The sequence below is a fragment of the Platalea leucorodia genome (assembly GCF_965183815.1).
Source record: "Platalea leucorodia genome assembly, chromosome: 3".
In the NCBI taxonomy this organism is placed as follows: domain Eukaryota; kingdom Metazoa; phylum Chordata; class Aves; order Pelecaniformes; family Threskiornithidae; genus Platalea; species Platalea leucorodia.
In genome coordinates, this window is record NC_138825.1 from 35,017,597 (window position 1) to 35,039,834 (window position 22,238).

General features: G+C 36.6%; 1 protein-coding gene across 3 annotated transcripts in view; it reads left to right on the forward strand.

Moving 5' to 3' along the window:
• BTBD9 (BTB domain containing 9) overlaps positions 1-21,235 on the forward strand; it is a 133,907-nt gene extending 112,672 nt beyond the window's left edge. For 2 of the 3 annotated variants that reach the window (XM_082306121.1, XM_082306122.1), the window contains 2 exons: positions 7,922-8,000; positions 12,811-21,235. In XM_082306121.1, coding sequence (XP_082162247.1) covers positions 7,922-8,000; positions 12,811-13,005 — 274 coding nt within the window. In that variant the 3' untranslated portion in view covers positions 13,006-21,235. Of the gene's footprint in view, positions 1-7,921; positions 8,001-12,250; positions 12,306-12,810 lie in introns of those variants that run through there. The other variant, XM_082306123.1, reaches the window with a different exon arrangement.
• The last annotated feature ends 1,003 nt before the right edge of the window (positions 21,236-22,238 follow it).

Below are 22,238 nucleotides of genomic sequence, written 5' to 3' on the forward strand. Positions count from 1 at the left end.
CTCTGTTTTTAAAATTATATTTGTGAATTTTACCCAACTCAGTGTATAAATTTTTAAGGTACAGAGTTACTAATTAAATACTAAAATTTAGTTCATCAGAAACTGTTGGGAGGGGAGCTATGTTTTTTTTCTGTTCTTCAACACGGTAACAGAAGCAAAAGTTGTATTTGTGATTTTTATCTGTCTTAGTTCACTTTAGTCTCATGTCTAAAATTACTGCAGCCATGGATACGAGTTCAGATATTTTTTCTAGGCGAGTTTCAGTCTCAGGTCGCAAGGCTTTGTTTCCTGACCTTGAGGTTAATAGATAATTCAGTGTGGTAGTAGAAAGGGTTACAGTTTTCCTCTTTTCCATTAGCAAACCTCGGTATGCTTGTATTGCTGTTAGGAGGAGGCACATGCTGATTTACTTTTTACTGTTTTATTCTTCTTAGAGGCTGTGGTTCAATTTACCGCATTCCTTGGGGGTTTGACATGTCAATTAGATGTTATCGACAGTAATAGAAGGGCGGTTGCTGTAAATGTGAAGTTTTTACGAGTGGGCCATGAAATCACACCCAAGGGAATGTAAGAGAGAAGTGCGATAAATACAGTGTTGGTCTACATGCTACAAAGGAACTGATTAATAGGGAGCATGATTCTGTCTCATATCTCTAAAAATATTGTTTATATATTTGCTGTTAATCAACTATTCCACTGGTGTGAAAAGTTACATAATAAAAATAGCTTACAATCTGTTGTGGGGGGGAGAAATCTTCAAAGTTAAAAGCATCCCACTAGTTGTATTACTGGGTATGTTACTGTTTTGGATGGCTTTTCATATCTTTGCTATCTACATGACCATCAGGAGCAATAACTATTGGTAATGAGTAAGCACAACAAAACCAATTCAACCTCTAGGATTGTGCAAGCTTGTCTTCTACATGTGTGCTCTAGTGTACACAAAAGTATGTAAGATGAACTCATAGGTCAAGTTACTCAGGTTCACAGCTTTCGTCCGCCACCACTGCAATCCCCCAAGGATGTATGTGTAGATAATACATATACAGTTCTTGCTACGGCATAGAAATTTGGCTCATGGCGTTCTGCCAGACGGTTGCCAGCAAATTGTTAATAATCTCATTTTGTGTAAGATTTTTAAATATAAACTATATTTCTGGAAATAAAGACAGACAACCTGTTGAAACTGAAAAAATGTGCGAGCAAGCTAATTTATATGAGTACGCAGTTTATGCAGTACAAAAATGCTACTCTTGCCTACATTGGCATGTGGATATATTTGAAAATTGGTTACTGCATTTAGTTAGAAAAATAATTACTACATTCAGGTTTAGCATTGCTCAATTTTACTGTATTTTAACATTTTCTTTCTGCAATATTTTTTCTAAAACAGCAAAAATGTCAGCACTGAAGCTGTGAAAGCAGGGGTTACTATAAGGAGTCTTTTACATTAGAAGCTTTATAAAGGTGTCAGGAAGTTGGTATAGACTTCATTAAATCTATTTTATGTCAGCATTTTTATTCTAATAGGTCTGCTTTATCAAGCCCACATTTGGTTTCTACAATAAATATATGCAATGAAACATTTATAGCAGTTTAGTAACATGTTCTTATAGAGGACAGATATTTTGTTTGGATTGGTAGGAGGGACCAGTCATAGGGCGAAATAACTACAAATTTTGTTCAGATGCTTTCAGAATTATGTGTTCCTTATGGGAAGTGTATTTACAATAAAAATTTTTGACGGGAGTTTTCCCAGAAGGTGGGAATACCTGTTTTTACTGGTCAATATATAAAGCTGTTATGTAACAAATACTGTGACAGGTGATTTTTAGTATTTATTATTTTCACATTTATTCTAGACTCTCATTGTATTTCTCTTAACCATTTTCATTACCTCTGCCATTAGTACTTCAAGTCCTTTTTGGTTTTTTTCCTTATTAAACTGGATAAAGTATATTGCTATCTCATCAATGGACTATAGTATAAATATAACCAAGATGCATTTTTAGGTGAGTTTTGCCTCTGTCTCTGAGAGCTGCAGAGAGAAAGCTGTTACGCCTAGCTTGCACCTTCCTTGCTTCCTTAGAAGTACCAGGTTTGACGGGCCACCTTTTGAGAGAGTGCTGTCATGGTGACAGCAGAACAGATGGAAACTCAGTTTTAGGTCTCAGTTTTTAGTTGAGGTAGACCAGGGGTAGAACTGCACTTAATTTGAATTTAATTTAAAAACCAAAATGTACATGACCTTTGATTCCTCACATTATTTTCTTTTGCGTGCTTTGTCTTCCCCCTCAGTGGCTGTGGAGGCTGGATGGAAAGGGAATGGCTGAGCCAGCTACCCAGTTTGACTTCTGTGCTTTATGGGTCTGACTCTCTGAGTTAGTATGTTAAATTACAGCTTTAACAGGAGAGGGAGTATTACTTCACTTTATTGTTTAGTACTGTTATGGTGGAAAACATGTTTTTATAGGCAATTTGTAAGGTAGCTGTAGACCTTTGGGGTATTTTATAAAGAAAAATGTCTGTATAACAATAACTGTTAGAGCATTTTTAGTGCACGCTTCTGTGTTTATTTTGTAGGTACTCCATAGTAGAGGTTAGTATGGTATTCATTAATAAAGCAAGGGGTGTAACACATATGCAGAACATACTGTGGTACTTCTTGAGTCTCAGTTGGCTTGCTTATGTGTGCATGCAATTTTTATTTGGCAGCATCACATGCTAGTTACTTGCTGTCTTGTTTACATCAGTACAGTCATCAGACTGATGCATGGAAAGACAACACAACTCCTTTCCTTTCCCTGTCATCTGCTTTTACAAATATCTCCTCGCTATTCCATCATAATGAATGCTGTAGTCCATTAAAAAATATGTAGTCACAGTTGAAAAAGTCCACATCCAAATAAGCTAAGAAGTGTTTTGTCACTTACTACAGAACGAGGCATACGTGGACAAGCGCTAGAAGGAAAATAGAAGTTATTTGCTGGTGGCTGACATTTCTCAGGGCATGTTGCTTGTTTCCACATTTGCTTCCAACTCTGCTTTGCTTTTCTTCTTGGCCTGAGGAACAAAAAATGGAGGTTGTACGTGACCTTGGAAAGTGAGGAGACACAATGTGCACACGCAAAATGCTTAGCCTAAAGCAAGTCATGATATGAATACAACCTGGTTATTACAGCTTGATGAATATTAGTTACATGTAACAGCTTTCTCTTCCATCTTACATCTTTGGCCTGAACTTGGTTTCAGCTGTAATCAGTGCTGCTCTGGTGATCCCACAGTGCGGTAGTATTCTGTAGTGGCTCATTAGAAAACCTTAATAAAAGATAAGCTTCCACTTCTTTCTTAATTTGTTCTTGCTGGAAGAGAAGGAAATAACGAGGAAGGGTCACTATTTATATCCTATTATATGTAACAAATCTTTAGAAAGATAGCAGCTTTTCATAGAAGTAACTAGGCAAGGATTCCAAATGCTGAGAAAAGCCATTAAATTATTTGAGGTGAATTGCTATTTTGGAGCTATAGATAGCTTAAGCAATAGCAAGCTATTGTTATAATTTACCTGGACATCCGTATTTCTTGCATTCTTCTTGCAGTAGCCTAATAAAGAAAAAGGCAGGAAGGAACATGAAAGTGGAGGGGGTTGTGACGATTTTCTTCTTCCTCTAAATAGAATATGGTGAAGAGATTGCGGGATGCAGAAAGCCATTGAGTTTTCAGTGACAGCTGCTGCTGTTGGAGAGATGAAAGCACTCGGCCCAAGAGTCTGTTTATATGTTTCAGCAGAGAAAGTGATTTTCATTGCAAGGAGCTCTAAGTGAGACAGGCAGAGTCAGAGAATAAGAGAGCAAAAGATAATTACCTAAATTATGTTCAGGCTATTATAGAAGACGAATATAGTTAAAATGTAATTAAATATGACAGGCTCACAGGATGCAAGCATGGCTTTGGAATGCTAATCATCAATTACTGCATCTCCTTAGGGGAGTCGGGCAGAACGAGAGAGTTAGAAGTAGGGTGGCTGAGGTGAGATGTAGAGTGTTAAATAAAACACCGTAGGATTGTATCAAGGCTAATTTCTTTTGGAAAATGGAGCTGTGGTATCAGGGGGCCTTTGCTAGCCAAACAACTTGTAGTGCTGCATTTCAACTTGAGGACCCTGGTATAAATCTGAGTAGGCTGCTAGTCTTAGAGATGTAAACCTTAGCATGAGGTAGTGATTATTTCTGTTGTGAAAGTGATAACCAGGACTGCTGCAGATTGAGCAGCAAATCTAAAACAAATCAACCAGCAAGACAGGTGTGAAAGCAGAAAAAAAAAGATCAACACTTCCTGAATGTTTAAAAAAGCTAAACCCTGAAAAATCAGTTTGTTATAGGCTCGCTAATAAGGAGTACAGAGATTCAGAAAGTCCAAAGACGACAATGTCACTTTATGGGAGAAGTAAGTTCTGATAGCTTCTTTATGACTGCGTCCTAGGTAAAGAAGGTGAAAGTATTGCCACCAGCTTGAAAGATTTGTTTGCTTGGCATGTGGGGTGTAAAGGCGAAGAAATGGCATCTGTTACACAAAAGTATCTAATCCCAGACCAAAAATGAGGTGCTTTTGATATGTTTTAATGCTGCTGTTCCTGGAATACAGTGACTGATGTATGAATCAGTATCAAAGCTATATGTAAAGTTTAGAGGAAATTTTTGTAAAGACTATCAAAAGCAATTTTGAGGATAGAAAGAGTGCCTCTTGTGAGGAAAGTATAAAATAAGCACATACGCATGGCGTGACTCCAAAATAATTTGCAAAATAAAATTTCTACGGAGAAACTGAAATTATTGCAATAGTACCAGGAGAGATAACTAGTAGTAAAAGAAGATGATTAAAAAGAAACTTAATGCTTACCTGTGATGTCTTCAATTTAATCGAGGAACACCACTGAACAATTGTTATGGCTTGATATATAAATAGAAGTCTTACTGAATTTGTTATATCAGCAAAAAATGCAAAAAGAGGGCAGATATGCCTTGATAATGTTCTGTCAGTAATCTCTCTTCCCGTATGGGTATAGTTACATGACATAAATTACCTATTTGCCACATAATTATATCTGTTCTGGAGAGGTATTGCTTTATATATATCGATGTTCTCAAATGTACTGTTACAGTTGAAATCAGTGCAACTCTCTAGGGAAGAAGGTTTGCCTTGCTTATTTCAAAAGTGGCTTTTTCCAAATCCATTTGTGTTGTTTTCTACTTTGGTTTTTCCTTTTTGCTAAGGAAATAAACTAAGACACCTAATTTTCTCATTATCCCATCAAGTACTAATTCTCTAGTGGCAATATTCTTGAATTCTAATAACTTGAATTTTAATAACTCTTCTACAAATTGTCTATAATCTTTACTTTCTCTTTCCAATGGGAAAGGAATAAAATGGACACATACCAAAACACTAAATATTCTTAGGACCAAATTTATTGAAAACCCTATCTCCCTTCGAGTCTCACATCCGCAAGAAGTTTTTTTTACTATTTTCTATCGTGTTTTAATATTATTAAAAGGATAATTATAATCCAATCCTAATAACAACATTGTAGCAGAAAGTAAGGACTTGTAATACAGTGGGAAGTGGAGGAACTTAGGAGCTTCCTGGAGGAGCTGATCTAGAAGTGTGTTGTCAAAAGGATCTTCAGAGGCCTTTTTCTCAACCTCTCTTAATATCTGTCATGCTCTTCAGTTGTATTCCTGAACAGATGCGTCAGCTTCCTTGTTGTCACTTCATACAACAGACAACGGCATTTACTGCCGTCTCTGGAAAATCTGCACTAAACTCTTGCAGTGTGTATTTGACCAGTGCTCAGAAGTACTATAAATAAATACAGACCCATTTATATTCTATTCTATGATGTCTAATTAACCTATTTTCTTGTCACAGAACACAAACTCTACCTTAGAGGCTAGGAAGGCAGAAGCTGTTCTTAATAGCTTCTTCAGGATTTTAAACTCTTATTTAGAGTAGCTTTAGAATATTTTCCAAATCAGTAAATAGGAAAATCTGATTTTGATAAATGAGAAAGCATATGCATAATGCAAACTACGGTGATACTTTGTTATGAGAAATAGCGTTGCAATCATGTCCCAGCCACTCATCTTTGGGACTCTATACTTCAAGGTAACAAGTTACGTTTGACCATGAAGATTAACTGACTGGCTGTACTAGAGTAATATGAGAAGGAAACTCAAGAATTGTTCTCCTGTTTAGGGATAAAAAATGTTTAAATCATAGCAATCTTTCAGATCTTGACACAGTCAACAAAATAGTCCATTCTCATTTTATATTTTATTTATAGCTTGAAGAAACAGCCTGAGCTTTAAAATAAGGAGGACGTAGCCACATAAGGGATATAAATAAACCAGGTCATTAGATAGATAACTGCTGTACCTCTGAGGCCTGACACAGACCGCACCTTTCTATTATGATGAGTAACTCTAATTACATCCATTACTTCATGCAGTAATACCAGTAAACTACTTGAAATTAGGTCTTGATTAGGCTCATAATCTTCTTTAAGCAAATATAACCTGACAGCAGTGATAAAAGTAATAGTCAACTGAATTAAACCCAGACATGCTATGTTTGTGACAAAGAGGTTTTCCTACTAAGGGAAAATTCAAGTGCCTGACAAATAGTCAGCAACCAAGCTGTTCATACTGCCAGGCTTTGGGGCAGTCTGCTGGTGGTGAGTGGTGTTTCATTCCAGTTTTGCTTTGGTCCCTTATTTCTTACATGAACACTTCTGAAGGTATTCTGAACACATGCAGGAAAACTATCCAATGTTGTTCTTCTGTAGTGAGTTAATCAAGTTATACTAAACTACATTTTATTTCTGAAGCCTTCTGTGGTAGCATCTAGTTTTGCTAAAAAGTTCTGTATCTAGCTTTCATGTTCTATGGATATAAAATAATTTAAATTCTAATGTGTTCAAGTACTAATCTAGTGTATTTGGAAGACTGGAAGACTGAAACCTCTGGTTTTATCATTTCATCATTATCATCTATTATTCTTTTTGTTTCTTCTCTTTTACTGTCAGTGTGTTCTGTACGCACAAAGGTATGGTAGGAATTGGTGTCCTTTTCCTGCTGTGTATTGGGCTACTTGAGGTGTTGCACCTCACCCAGATCAGAAGAGTGTCAATGAGGAAGGAAGATTATAGTGGTCCCAATCTCTCTCTGGTGTTCTCAGTCTAGCCCAAAAAGTTACACTCCAGCTCGGGGGGGGGGGGGGGGGGGGGGGAGGGAGGGGGGTCTGTTCTCCCCACTGCCTCTGCGTCAGGATGGGGAAATCCTCACGACCTGAATGCTTTATGCCATTTGTAAGTTACTGGAAGGACCCTGGCCCACACAAGGGAAGCTTGACTCCTCTGCCTCCACTGCTCCACTTAGAGTGAGAAGAGTTTATTTGAGGTTTTGGGTGGGTTTTTTTCCCTGGAGCTGTAATTTTCTTTAACCAAGCTCTGATGATTTCTCATGGGTAGCCAACAGATGGATGCAATTACTTTTATTTATCTGATCTTTTGTTTATCTAATACAGTCAATATTAGTCAAGAATTTTAGACTTTTATTGAGGTTTTTGTGGGTTTTCTTGTTTTACCATTTTCTTAACTTTTGGCAATAGTATGAGTATTATTCCTGCACACAAATTACAGTAGTATAAGGCATGTATGAAAACGCATAAGCAGGGTCAAGGCACTTAAAAATAAAAATGAAGAAGGAGAGCTGGATATTCAAGTGATGAAAAGTGTTTCTCAATTTGCCCTATTAAGTGATAATAGTACATACTGTCACTTGAATGGATTCTCTGCATATGTTACTGCAAGCTGTTGTGACCATGTTTAATATTTGTATGTCTTTCTGCAATTTTTTTGTAGATCCTGGCAAACAATCACTTTTGATAAACAGCCTGCATCTTTTATCAGAATAGTCGGAACTCACAACACAGCTAATGAGGTAAGGAACTTTTAAGAAAACCTATATTCTTCATGAATATACAACAGTACAGTTTTTCATATCTTGCAATGAAATTGATAATGCCTTCTAAAATTTACTTGCTTCATCTTTTTGCTCTGGCAATCTAGCAAAATAAGAATGAGTGCTTTTCTTATTTGAGTGTTTGTGAACTTTGTTATCGTCTTCCCAGACAGAGCTGAAGGGCTGTTGCCAGTCTGGGGGATATTTGGGGGTGGTTTACAGACAAAGTACAGTAAAGTGTTTCTGGTTTTGGCCTTTCCACAGTGCCATCAAACATTCCTATTGGGTTTGGTTTTAAATTAATTCTTATTTTGATGAATGATGAAAATACCGTTTTAGTGCACTAGAGAAAGGTGTGTAATCTCTGATTACTTGGTTTTATTGCCTTTATATTATCTTTGTAATGAATAAAACATAAGAAAAATCTCATTCTTCATAAGAAAACCTTATTTGCATAAGATTCCCTTATAATTAATTTTCAAACCTTGTAAATCAGTTAACCAATAGTGGGCAAACCAAGAGATTTTTTTCAATTCATTTTATACAGAAAAAATATATTTTGCCCTAACTGACCAAGTGCAATATCATCCTCTTTTTGTTTGCTTGTGCTTCTGTCTTTCGTAATTGTTGTGTATTGTCTCAGATGAAGTCCAGATTTTATAGTTGACTTCGGTGAAACAATTGACAATATGTGAATTTAAGAATATATGTAAATCTTTGTGAGATTAGGACCTTATATGACAAGATTATAAGAGGCACCAAAAGCTGCTGCATGTCTACATCCCACACATGTAGTTCACCACAAAACATTGTACTTTCACACTTTACAATGAACTTTGGATAGCACTATTACATTTGTAGTAATTAGAGTTTGTCAACTCTAGGAGCCAGGATTTCTGATCATATTTAGCATATGGGGTTGCTGGCTCTTAAGCATTGGAAGAGTTGTGAAATAGCATTGTTTATGTCCAATTTTAGAGCAATTATTGCAAATATATGTGCCACCAGATGTCAACATTAGTTCTCAGCAGACAGAAAGAAGCTGACCAACCAACTGAACTGGGAATACAAATTTTTATTTGCTAAGCACTGTCTCTTGCGGTGTACATTTCAGTCTTAATCAGTGAGTTCTTAGAAATACAGTCAGAAGCTGCCTCCAGGGTTGTTGTACATGCACGAAGAAGGCCTTTTCCATTACTGATCCATATAGACAGTCTTGTCTGCTCTCATGCCAGTGTCTGTAAATTCTCATGTCTTTATTAAAAAAGAATGGGGTGCATTGTATAAACGTAGCAAATCAGCCTACAAAAACATTACCTCCAACTTTTTATTCTTAAAGGTAGCTTTAAGCCCTGAAGAGTAGTGGGTTTTTAAACATAATTCTAATTTCAAATTGGCTGCTATTTCCAAGGAATTTAATATCCTGTGTAGTTATTTATATGGAGCACTGCATAACTAGTGAAGATCATCAGTATGTGCAAATTGAGGTTACAGCTATTCATGTAGTGGCTCAGTGGAACTGTAAACACATGCTGCTGTTCTAGGGCTTTTCCTCTCGTCTTTAAACTCTGTACCCAGCACTAATTTTTTTTTTTTTTTTTTTTTTTTTTGTGAAAAAAATTATTTCTCCTAAAGCTTGTAGAGGAGGAACATTATCACCATGCCCATATTACTAAATTACATTTTCTTATATATGTTAAACCAGATGGTCTGTAACATTTTGTCATAAATTTTCATTTTCCAAAGAAGGCAGCAGGATATTTTTCATACTTCCAATTTAAATAATAACAGTGTAACCAAAGTCTTGGTTTGTTCTGGAGTCTGTAGTCTCGGTAGTCTCTTCAGAAAGAACACAAGCAGTTTCCAGAATTATTTGGCCACAGCTGGTTGTATTTTATGTCAAACCATTTGCATTTTAAACAAAAGATGCTAATGGCAGCATATTCTCATCAAGGAGTTTTACTGTAATAGGTACAAAAATACTCCTTATTTGTTCTACCAACACAGACCTTTGAACTTTGAAGCACCATCTATAGTTTCCAAAGGGAAGAGTTGATTTTTGGAATTGCAAAAACTCCCATAAAGTTTCTCCATTTTGTGAATGATTTCATCTTCTAAACTCATCTTTTCCTTTGCCGTGTTTTCCAAGTTTTGAAAGACATGATGTTCACAGATTTTTTTGACCTGGCATTTGGGTATTTTTTTGGTCTCTTAGAACATGATAGAAGTGTAACTTTTTGTTTTCTTGAGCTTCCAGACATCCTACTTTTATAAAGAAAAGGATTATTTTTCCTTAGTCCTTGTCATCATTTATTTGTCAGACAGGTCACCTGATACTTTGACTGTGTAAGTTTTATCTTGTTATTCCTCTTCAGTATTACTGACCTGGAAAGGACACCTAGTTGCTAATGTGAGAGCTTTATCTTACAAATTACTGCACCAGTGTGGATGTACTTGGCCTTCCTGCTTTCTGTGTCAGACCTTTCTTAAAATATCCATGAGAAGTATAACTTGCCGTTGATCAGAGGCTGATGCTGAATTGTCATCTCGCTTTTTGAGAGAAACACATGCAGGATTGTTTGTTTTAGTAATACTCTTCTGAAATACATAATTCCGATATTGGATGAAGCAGATGAGCTCAACTGTACTTCTCTGTCCTCTGCTTCTTTCACAAGCTGTATTCTCTATATGTTGAAGTGGCAGAGTAACTGAAAATAATGTTGTAAATTCACAGGCTTGTTAATGTGCCAGATGCCGAGTTGAGCATTAAGAATTTGAGCATTTAAGAATCTGGTACTTCAGACTTTATAGCCTAGTATTAGCTAAATTTCAGTGGTATACTATATTTAAAAAATCATGCATCGCTATGTAAGGTGAAGTTTTAAATGAGAAACACTATTCGTGTGGGATACAGTAGAAATATGGAATCTTCTGACTTGGAGACCTCCATCCCATTCATTAGACTGTGCTGCCTTTCAAGGAAAGCAGCATCTTACAGAGGTGCACTGATGAGATAATGTTCTTTTCTGCAAATCCTGATGCTGATAAATGCAGCTGGAAAAATGACAATAGCTGTTACTTTAAAAACATGGGAGCGGGATGAGTGTAAAAGGGGCTTCTCAAGAAGTGTAGCTTAGTGCAAAAATTGGCTTCTCAAGAACTGTAACAGATGGAGAAAATTCATGCCACTGTAGAAATTAGTTTGGCTTTAGAAAAAAACTCACCAGAAGAAATGCAGAGAAGAGCCATTTTGTGCACATGTGTGTATGTGTGGGTGTAGATTTGTAATCTGTTCATATGTGTATATATAAAGGCATAGCCATACATCTTTATGTGAGCATGAGCGTATATATAGAAATATAAACATGCATCGCTGTGTATCTGTATAAAAAACTGCAAGAATTCTTACACTGAGAGGCACAAGAAAATGTAATGGGGATAAAAAAACCCAGTGACTGTGAATATTTTTTTTTATTCATTTCATATATGCTGTCAGAATTTGAATTAACTAGCTACCTCCTCAGAAAAGGCCCGGGGCTATTGCAGACATGTCATTGCAGACGTCTGCTCAATGTGCACTTGAGCAGGGATGGTCAAAAAGAATAACAGGATTTTTGGTTGTATTGACGAAACGATAGAAAATATAATATTCTGTAGTCTTGTACTGATATGTCATATACCCATGTCTTGTTTATGGTATTTGATTTTGCCCACATTAACTTGAAAGGGCCTGGGAAAGGGCAGTTAAGATTGTAAGAGATTACCTTTGTTTGTGAGAAGAGCTTTAAAGACATGATTTACTTGCAAGAAGAATGATAGAAGATGCCATAAAAGCATACAAAATTAAGTTAAAATGATAATTTTAAAATTCAGTTTTTAATATTCATCAAGGTTTAACTATAAAACTACAGTGCATGAGAAAATAGCAAATTTTAAATCAGTATAAGAGAAGATATATTTGTTTAGTATGTGGCAAAGCTGTGCAATTCGTAGCAATGAGAAATCATGTGGAAAGAAGTTTTGTAACAATTTTAAAGAGTTCCTCCCCCTTCTCCTCCCAGGCACTTCAAGAAGAAATAGAAGTAAGAGTAAGTAAAGTAGAAAATAAATTGGAAAAATATGCTTAAACAGATGGTCCTCTTACTCTAAGATACAGTCACCTGTACAGTGGTTCCGGGTATTGTTTGAAATGTAAGAAAATGATCACTGTTTGAAATGGAATATTTCAGCTCATGAAGCAGCAGCCTCCTTGGAAACTCTGAATGCCTTTCTACATACTCCAGGATATGTCTGTAGAGCTACCATTGCTATTACAGCAGAGGGCAATCTTGAAATAGAATCATGTTGGTAATGATTTAAATTTCATTTCTAGTGTGTATGAACATTCAGTCTTTTGAGGAAGTAATTTGATCATAAGATACATTTAAGACAATTAATATAATTGTTGTTGTCATCCGATAGCATGTAGTAGGTATTTATGCTACTTGGCAAAGGAAAAAAATTATTCACAAATATCTCTATCCGCTTTGGAACCATCTTTCTGATTTTTAGTGCCATATGTAAAGGTTGGTGTAATTTGAAGTCCTTCTTTTGCTCCACTTGTATCACTTTACAATGTTTATGGCCCATGGACAGATGTTTTTGACCTCACGGTGAAACATTCTAATTTGACTAAGTACTTTGGCACTGATCTGGCCTGCATACTTGCATATAGACTTCATCTTACTTTGATCATGCTTTTGCCAGCATTTAATTGTTTTGCTTTATCTTCATTTTTTGTTCTCTTCAGGTGTTTCACTGTGTGCATTTTGAGTGCCCAGCACAAACCAGCACCCACAAGGATGAGAGTAGTAAGGAAGTGGCAACAGCAGAGGTGGGGACTGGTGGACAACAGCTTGTTTCTCGCCCTGTTCGAGCTGCAAGCACTAGTTCTCTGCATTCCCCTCCTGGATCCACCTCGCGTTCACATGCTCACCAACCGTAAAGGAGATTGAAAGGGAGCTTTTGCAGCCCCTCTGACATTATATGAAATTATTGAGAACTTTCTTGTGCTGGCACCTTTTCTTTCTTTTTCTCTGTGAACAAAGGGGACCATGTCTGAAAGCTGGAAATGCTGAAATGGAAAAGGCTTTTCCCGAGGGCATGACGAGACTGCTTCATTCTCCTCAATTTGTTCAAATCAGGCTGGTCTCCGAGGGGGGAGAAAATAGGTCTTCAATCTTCATCAAGTACCCCATTAACACCCTACCTCTCTAATCTAACCAAGGGAAGGAGAACAGAAGGAAATAAAAGGCAGAGCTACAGTGGAAATCTAAAATGACTCGAGCAGAATGGAAAGCATATGAAATAAGTATTTGTTCCCTGAAGGCTTCTATTAGCAAAGAAAATGTTTATGGAACACATCAGTCCAGACTATGTGTTATTTTTAAAAGTTATTCTTCGTTCATATTCCTTTGTAACTAGTAATCTGTTTTCTAAATGGTTTTGACTCTGTATTCCACTTTGTCTCTTATTTTTGGCTGTAGCAAATGCTGTGCAGTAGATTAAGGAAGTATCAAACATGTTTACCTGCTGAGGTGCAAATTCCCTCATTCATCAGTGGGATGACAAGAAAAGCTTTCATGATATCAACAAACTAATTAATGGATGCTATATTAATCTTGACCTTAGTTGACTTTTCAAAGTACAAAATTGTCATTTCTTACACTCAAAAAGAAAATTCCTAAGTCAAGCATCTGTCTTGAAGAAAAACGTACTTTTCACTCCCGAAGACGATTACTTAAATTTTACCTGTATTTCTAAGAAAACTTGCAACAGTTCATCAAAAATGTTTGCTTTAGAAAAGTGGAACTGCATCTGGTTGCTGACAAGCAGTTGTTCAGGATACAAAAAGAAGAATTTGCAGATACTTATTTTTTTCCCGGAAAAAAAAGCTTTACAGTCTGGAGCTAAAAATTCAAAGGCTGTGTGTGCATCAACTTTTCTCATAATCTTCATAAAATATGATGCTTTTCCACTGTATGGTAAAAGATCTGGCTCTTACTTTACAATCACAGAATTCGTTATCCATCTGTGTCTGTCTGGGTAACATTGCCTGCTACTTTGCTCATTCTAAGTGTTTCCACACTGATGATGATGCAGTCTCTTACTTCTCTTACTCTCGAGATCTACGTGACTTTTAGGAAGAGGTCCATGTTGGTCTTTCAGTATGGGATAAAGTGATTTTATATTAAGACAAACACTGATGTAATTGGCAAAATTGATTAGGAGGGTTGTTATTCCTCACAAAGTATATTATATTGGAAATGTCAGCTATCCAGTTTTATGAACTTGGAATTTCCTGTGGTGACAAATAGCCTTGTCAGAAGAAAACAAAGCTAGTGTAGGATAAATACGGTTTCCCTTTGCATAACCATAGTGATAAAATGAGTTATATCAACATAGCAAATAGTATGTTAATTTATCACGCTACTTAATTTGAAAGAATTTCCCTGTTGGATACTGGTTGTGCTAAAAACAGGAAGAAATATAACAAGTGGTAGCAATGAATCAGTAGAAGCTTCAAAGGAGAAAAGCTTCCTTTTTCTTGTTTCAAATAAAATTGATTAGGCTTTATCAATAATATTATAGTATTTTTCATTGCCAAGCTGCAGTTGAGTTCTGACATTTGCATACAGCCCCCTCCCTTCCCACTGCTGTCTTCTGATTTGTGAATGTCTGTCGGTGAAGATGCATGCCCATCGCGTTATATATAGCTTATAATATGTGCCACAGCTGCCTCAGACGGTCTGGAGTTCTGAGGCAGGATACTGCTCGTGCCGGCCAGCACCTAGTCTGGGGTGCTGATTACCTTATGGCTTAACAGCCTTTGGAGCATGAAAGAACTGAGACCAGCTACTGGGGACACAACTCTCTTGTTTAAGTATAGGTCCAAAAAGTTGGATTTTTTTTTTTTTTTTTTTTTTTCCTTTGAAAAGTAAAACCAGAAAACTTTTCTATTCTGGTTGTAATCCATGCTGGAACTACTGAGATGCATGGAGCATGTCTTGTCTTTGGTAGGTAAGTCCTTCCATGTCAGTGGTGGTACTTGCAGTTTGATCAAACAAGTTTGCTTTTCTCAAGCTGTGGATTAGCAAAGGGCATAACTTCCTAGCTGTTAGTCTTTAGTAGTCACCATTGTAGAGAATGTTTAAAAAAAAAAAATTTAAAAAGTTTGTGCCAGCTGTTCTGAGTCTAGGCTCTCAGAGAAAGAACAGGATTTTCAGTTTGTAATCTTTGATGTGCTCAATTAATTTTTATGATACAAATAAGTCTTGTAGACTATGACCTGCTGCAAATCTTTTTAATCTTGTCCTATGACTCACTGTTGAACAGAAATGTCTATTTATTTCCCATGACATTTGCTCTCTGCCAAGAATCTGAATGAACAGATCTGAGAGATTGCCAAAGCAAAAACTATCCGGTCCTATAGACCTTCCAGTTCCCCACCCCCAAAAAACAATCAAAACCAAAACCAACTTTGCATTGTCCCTTCATACAGGCGAATAGAAATTTTTAGTATTAGACTGATTCTCAGTCACACATGGCCTTTCTCACAGTCTTTATTTTCTTCTGTTAGAGTTACTCTTAGAACCTGTCGCTGAGGTGAGTCCGATGTGATCACAGAGCTCCCAGGCTTTTAAGACAAGCCCTGCCACAACTTCACATTTTCTAGTGGGAATCCTTTACCTTTTTATTCAAAGAAATAATGTTGAAATGTTTAAGGGACCTGAACTCTGCTGGGTCTTCTAACACTACCCGCCAACAAACACCCCTAATATCTGTATTGCCTACTATAGGTCTCTGTCTTAGACACTGTGTCAGCAACGTATTACTAGTGAGTGACAAAGGAAGATACCACACAGAACTGCTTTGTGGTTTGGTGTGAATGTTCTCATTCTTTCTAATTATTGTCTGTATTTATTGACTCCCAATTTCAGACGTAGTTCTTGTATATTCTGAAATCTTCTTTTTCTTTTCTTTTTTTTTTTTTTTTTTTTTTTTTTTTTTTTATCCTTTCAGTAGAAGTCAGTTGTGCTGTTATGGCTTAATATCAGGATTTACCAGAGTGATGAAATACTATAATTATTCAGAACTGTGTTACCACTTACTCATGTTTTATTTGCAGCAGGGGTAGAGCGGAACTGACCAGATATTCGTTGCTTTCTTGTCAGAAACTATAAAATAGACCTGTTGTTAGATTTCTACATAATGGAACTAACTATATTGTCACTATTGAGCCATTATTTCTATTTAGTACTTTAGTATCTTTAAATTCCCCAGGCCTCATTTTCTCAGTTTTTCTTCCATAGGCTGAATTCAGACTTAGGCTCAACTCATATGGAGCTCAACAAAGCACTTTCTAAAGTCTCTTTATTTAACTTATTCCAAGTGCATTTAAAAGATTTTTTTTATTCACAGAAATGTACGGTCAGATATCAGCTCCTTAAAACTGATTTATCTGGGAAAATTAATTCCTGAAGTGAGCAGAAACTGTGCAGCTCTGTTTTCAAGCCATTGCCAATCAGCTCCAAAACAAGTTCAAATGGCATGTTAAATGTAATTACAATGAGAGAAGTTAATCCTAGTCTAATGTGAAAGACAATACACATGAGGAATCACCAATTTTGTTAGAGAAAGAGCTGTTCTTCATTGCCATTTCCTTCCTTTGGAGCACCATTTCTTCCTTTTTTCCCCATGAAAATAATTTTTTCTTGTTTATTATGACAACTCATGAAAGAGCTCAGTGCTTGTCTGCATTGCTGAAAGATTCAAATGAATTTAATGCATCTTCATCTTTACTAATGATAACATTAAATTAGGGAATTTTCAGTTTAGTATCTGACTTGATGAGAGCTGGTTTCCGTGAAAGGAAGCAAAAGATGTCTATAACTGTTCCACTCTAAGTAAATTAAGTTGTCCAACTAAATGCATGCAAGCATCTACTCATTGTTCAGCGATGTTTTGTACATCTAGAGTCAGTGCGAAAATTAGAAGACAAAGTTAATGCCATTCTTGTCTGATTATTCTGTGTTAGTAGTTCTGATTATACAGTGATGCCCACTCACAGAAACTTAATAAGGAATTAGAACTTAGACGTGATTTCACAGAAAGTAGACATGCTATACTTTGCATTTCTCTATGAAAGTATTAATTGGCTTATATTTTGACAGGTGTTAATATACTGTCAAGTGGACAAGTTAACGGATTGGTAATTTTGTTGTTGTGGCTGGAGTAGTCAGCAAATAATCGGAGCCAGTAAGAGTTAATGTATTTAAGAGTAAACGTTTAGGCTTGTATGTCATGATATCAGTTGCCAGAGGACTAAACCGTGCTTCAGAAATAATAATTTGTAGATCCCAGATGATGCTTGAGGCCTAGCTCCCATCCCTACCTCTCAGTTAATGGTGTATTTAGGTTAGAATCCTTAGTTCTCTCTGAACTGATGGTTGTTGTTGTCAGTTGTACTCGTTAACTCAGATATATATAGAAGCTCCACAAAGCTTTGTTCAGGATACAGAAATAAAAGTCCTAGGTCAAGTTTTAGGAGTACCTAAATATTCATATATATATGTGTGTGTGTGTGCGCGTGTGTTAAATTGAGCTAGTAGCTAATTATTTAGCTTGAATTTAGAACAGATTTTAAAGCTCCAAAACTGAAAAGAAAAAAAAAAATCTGTGCAGGCAGGTGTGAAATGCTACTATCGCAGAGGAGGAGAGCTGCGCTGCTGGTGCAATGTAAGTCCTTTTCCTCATTAGAACTTTTACTTGTCTGTTTTGTATTTTTCATCTTGGCACATCTGTTTTCTTTGTGCAGATATTCATCCCTCAGTTAAATGAAGGTAACCTAGTTTCTCATGATTTTCAGAATTATCCAGTGACTCTTGAAAACTGGCAGATACACATCAACAACCTCAGTCTATATTAAGTAGTCTGAGGAATTTACAATACTGACCCGTATGGTCTTTAACAGCAAATGCTATGTGTCCAAAAAGTACCAGGTGACTCCTGAAATATCAAGTAAGTTGGGCAGTATTACTGTTCAGATGAGGGTTTGTGTGTCTCAAACGATGTGCCATGTAACCTGAGTGAATAGTAGTTATCGCAGCTGCTTTCTGTAGAGGAAGCAGGGAACTTGTACACGTACTAGAAATCACTCATTTCCTTTGTATCATTTTTGGTCTACATCACCTATCTGTTGTCTCTCTACTCCTGAGCTATAGTCACTAGGTAATTTATGGTTAATACCTAGAATCCAATAAATGTGTTTAAGAATAGAAGTTAAGAAGTTTTTGTCTCTACATAAAAATTTTAGATTGTGCTTTTGAAGCATGGTCAGGCCACAGAATTGGGTTTTTGGCATCTTCTATATCTGTCTATTGTTTTTTCTAGTTATTTTCAGCTGCTTAAAAGGTAGTGGAATTCTTCACAGGAATTTCTCCTAGAGATTTGTCATGCTGAGAAACAGCTTTTGAAACAGTCACGGCGGGTTCGTTGCTGGAGAATGGGGGCAGGTTTCTTCTGCTTTCTACAGGCCAGGATCCCATTTGGGTCATTCTGTAAATTTGTTTATGCCATTTTTAATAATGAGGGCATTGGTGTCGCATGACTTGGATCTGTTTCAGGAATTATGTCACTTATTCATTTTGAGAGGTAAATACTTGGAGTGAATGTTTTTATGCAGTAATACAAAGTTCATGGGACTTACATGATTCAATTAGAAGCATATCACTTACAGCAAGAGCTGGAGTTGCAAGGAGCAGTTTGGGGGAAAGACTGTTATGGACTTATATGTGTGCATCTGTGCATATATAGCTAAGAAAATGTATGTGTTACTTAAGTTGAAGTGACTGTTTGCAAAGATGAGTTTCTATATGGCCTTTTTTTAATCTAGGAAATTTTGTTAAAGAATCTGTCACTCATCTGAATGCGAGTGCTTAAAAAAAAATGAGGAAGAGAACGTAGGGAGCGAGGCTTTAGTAGTTTTTATGGGAAGAGCAACACGAAGATATGATTCTTACGGTCTGAGCTAGTTCTGTTTCTCTCCAGTCCTCACAGCTCTTACTTTTTCCTACATGTTTCCCCAATCTGCTTGTTACTCCTTTTCTTTTCCTCCCTACCTAGCATCGTATCACTGTTGCTGTGGTGTTCCCTGGAACTTTCCTCCAAATTGTGATACAGTAAGGATTTTTTTAAAATTTATTTATTTTTATCTCTCTGTCATATGCTGAACAAAATATCCTCGTCCTTGTTCATTCACATCAGACTTTAAAGGCAACTCCCAGTAGGCTGTCAAGTGCTAGTGAGCAAAATTTAAATTTGGCTGTCTATGGATATGGGAAATACTAGCCCTTTTGGAGCTCGTACTTCCATAATCTGTTTGCAATCTCTTTGTTACCCTTAAGAGAAAAATCAGTTTTTCTGTTGACTTAAGTAGTAGGTCAGGCTTTGTGCAGGCTTATCTAAGTTAAGTTTAAATATAAATTTTAAGTATTTCTCTCTCATCATGATGCACCAGATACATACTCAATTTGTTAGTTGTGCATTGCTCAATGTGTTAGTTGTACATAAGTGTTGTTTTCTAAATAAACTGCATCATCAAAATTGAACCTTGAAAGAATTCGTAACTTTTCAGCGTTCCTGTGTGAAGGTATTTCAGCTGTCTGGAGACTCAAACATCACACTGAGCACATCGACACATTTTGAGAAGTATAGCATTACTTCACAATTCAGTGCCCATGTTTATTAACCTTGTCCAATATCTTGTAAAATTCTCTTTCCTTTCTGCTTTGCTCAATTTCATTATTATCGTTGGTTTTCTTTCTGAAGTGAATGTTAATGTTGTTCCTTCAAAGATCATAAATTAAACATGAGGAGCCAGGCTAAATAGAAGTTCGGCTTTTAATGAACTTTTTCACTCATTCCTGTCAGTGCTGCTCTTTCTTGACAGACAGTAGTTTAAAACTATATGGTTACACTCCCCTTCTCTGTAGCAATTATCATTGTATGTTGAAAGTTTTGTGCATTAAATCCCTTTCCTTCTTTCTCATATTTCCTAAACGTAGAGTGGTTCTAAACTACCTCAGACCTGGTTGTGAACAGGTACGAGTTTCAGCTAGCGTTTTCAGACTTTATTATAGTCTTTGAATGTTCTTTAAGTGCATGTATATGTAGCGAAATCAGCCTGCCAGACCCTGATTACATTTTCAGGAATACTGTCTCAAGTGAGATGTGTAACGGATGAATTCACAGCTGCACCCATTCAGGCTCATAGTGATACCTCTTTCAAGAAAAACTTTGCAGGAGCGCAACTTCTGGTATGAGAAGTACTTCAACTTTCTGGTGTCAGCTTTTTGAAGGAACATGGTATTGCCTGCACTGGACTACTTTCACCTCTCTTACTGTGACAACCATCATAAAAATTGCATCATTAGACCTCCATTTCTGGCTGTTAGCAGGAGCTGTGCTATTGCATTGGACTGTGGTCACCATATGAGAATAAACCCCACATGGCATGTTCTGATGACCTTGGTAACATTTTATACCGCAACGGATACGCATTGCCAACCCTTTGGGCTAATTAGGTTTCAGGTGAAACGATGGTTGCAGATTGTGCTGCAGTGATCCAATCAATAACTTTGGGAATTGTCTGGTTTTGTAAGTTATCCATTGAACAACCTGGCAAACCTTGTTAGTACTGATTTCCTTTTCTCCAGCAGACGTGCACATCATCAAACAAGCATTTTGTAACGTGGAATTTTCTATGAGCATCTAGAAAAAGAAGCATCACTATTATATCCTTAGTAACAACGTGTGTATTTGTAATGAAAGTTATAGAATTATTAAACTGCTATAAGCTATTCTGTGCATGCTCTAGCATTGTATTAACAGTTTGTATTAACAGCTGATAAGCAGAGGGTTCTGGAGAGCAAGGAAGGCTTTGGATTTCTTTTTTAAGAGTTTCAAAGAGCAGCAAAACTCACCAGAGTGGATGCAGGACCAGACAATGCTCAAAGCAAATCATAAAGTGAAACTGTTGTGCTTTGTATTTATTTCTTTGAGGATTTTTCTTTAAAGTATTTAACTTCACAGGAAAATATAGAATATATTTAAAATAGTGACAATTAGAAATGCACCTTTTCAAGAATGAGAGGGGTGTGATTTGAGAAATAAAGTGATCTTTTGTGTTTAACTGCTTGTCTGTAGTTTTGTTAAAATAATGGTAGAGCCTGTCTAGTGCTGCTTACATATTGCATGTGCGAATAGAAGAGTTTTGGCAGAACTGGATTTAATTTCCCAGCATGGCAAGGAAATTAATATCGTCATCATTGATGTATTAATTCATAATGACACGGTTGTAATATCAATGTAGAAAACACTGGTGATTTTTGCAGTGACTTTTCAGGCCAGTTGGCATCAGTGAAGCTACCACGAATGCTGAGAACAGCTGCCGGAGGTTGTTACCAGGATGTGCCACCGTACTCTCTGGAAGAAGTGTATGAATGAGTATTTCACTTTATTTCACAAAAAAGAAGGCAAATACCTTGAGACTTGGGAATCTGTTTTCAAACGAACCAAAAAAGGCTGCATTTCTCAGAGGTATTTAGCGCTTGGTCGCCTTTGGACTACCATGAAAGGTGGGAGTACTGAGAGTTTGATTCACGAATATTAGGCCTTTATCTGCCTGGCTTATCAGCCTCACATATTGAACAGGATTTTTGTAAACCTTGCCTGGATTTCAGAACTTCATGCTCTAAAGCAGTGACTGTTCTCCAGTAACAACGATACATTCCTCTATCATGTAATCTTTTAAGCAGTTGTAGGTGTGTCGTGCTATTCCTTTCATAAGTGTATATAACCTTTGTTGCCTAGAAAGTGGAGAGATCAAATTCAAAAGATGGAAGTACGATACCAGGTTGTGAGATCAAGCTGAGGTATGACAGCAAACCATATAATGCTATAATATAATTAGATCTAATGTCATTTGTGTGTTGATTAGCCATATAATAGTTAATAAGTTTTTGACAGTTATTATTAGATTTTGAGAGTAAAAATGGCATTTTTAAGTGTCAGATCCTGCTGTTCGTTTTGAAAAAAGGATGTGTGGATTTTGGAAAATAAGCTGCCACTCGCCTCAGTTACTGAATTGTGACACAACATGGGAATACTGATGCGAGG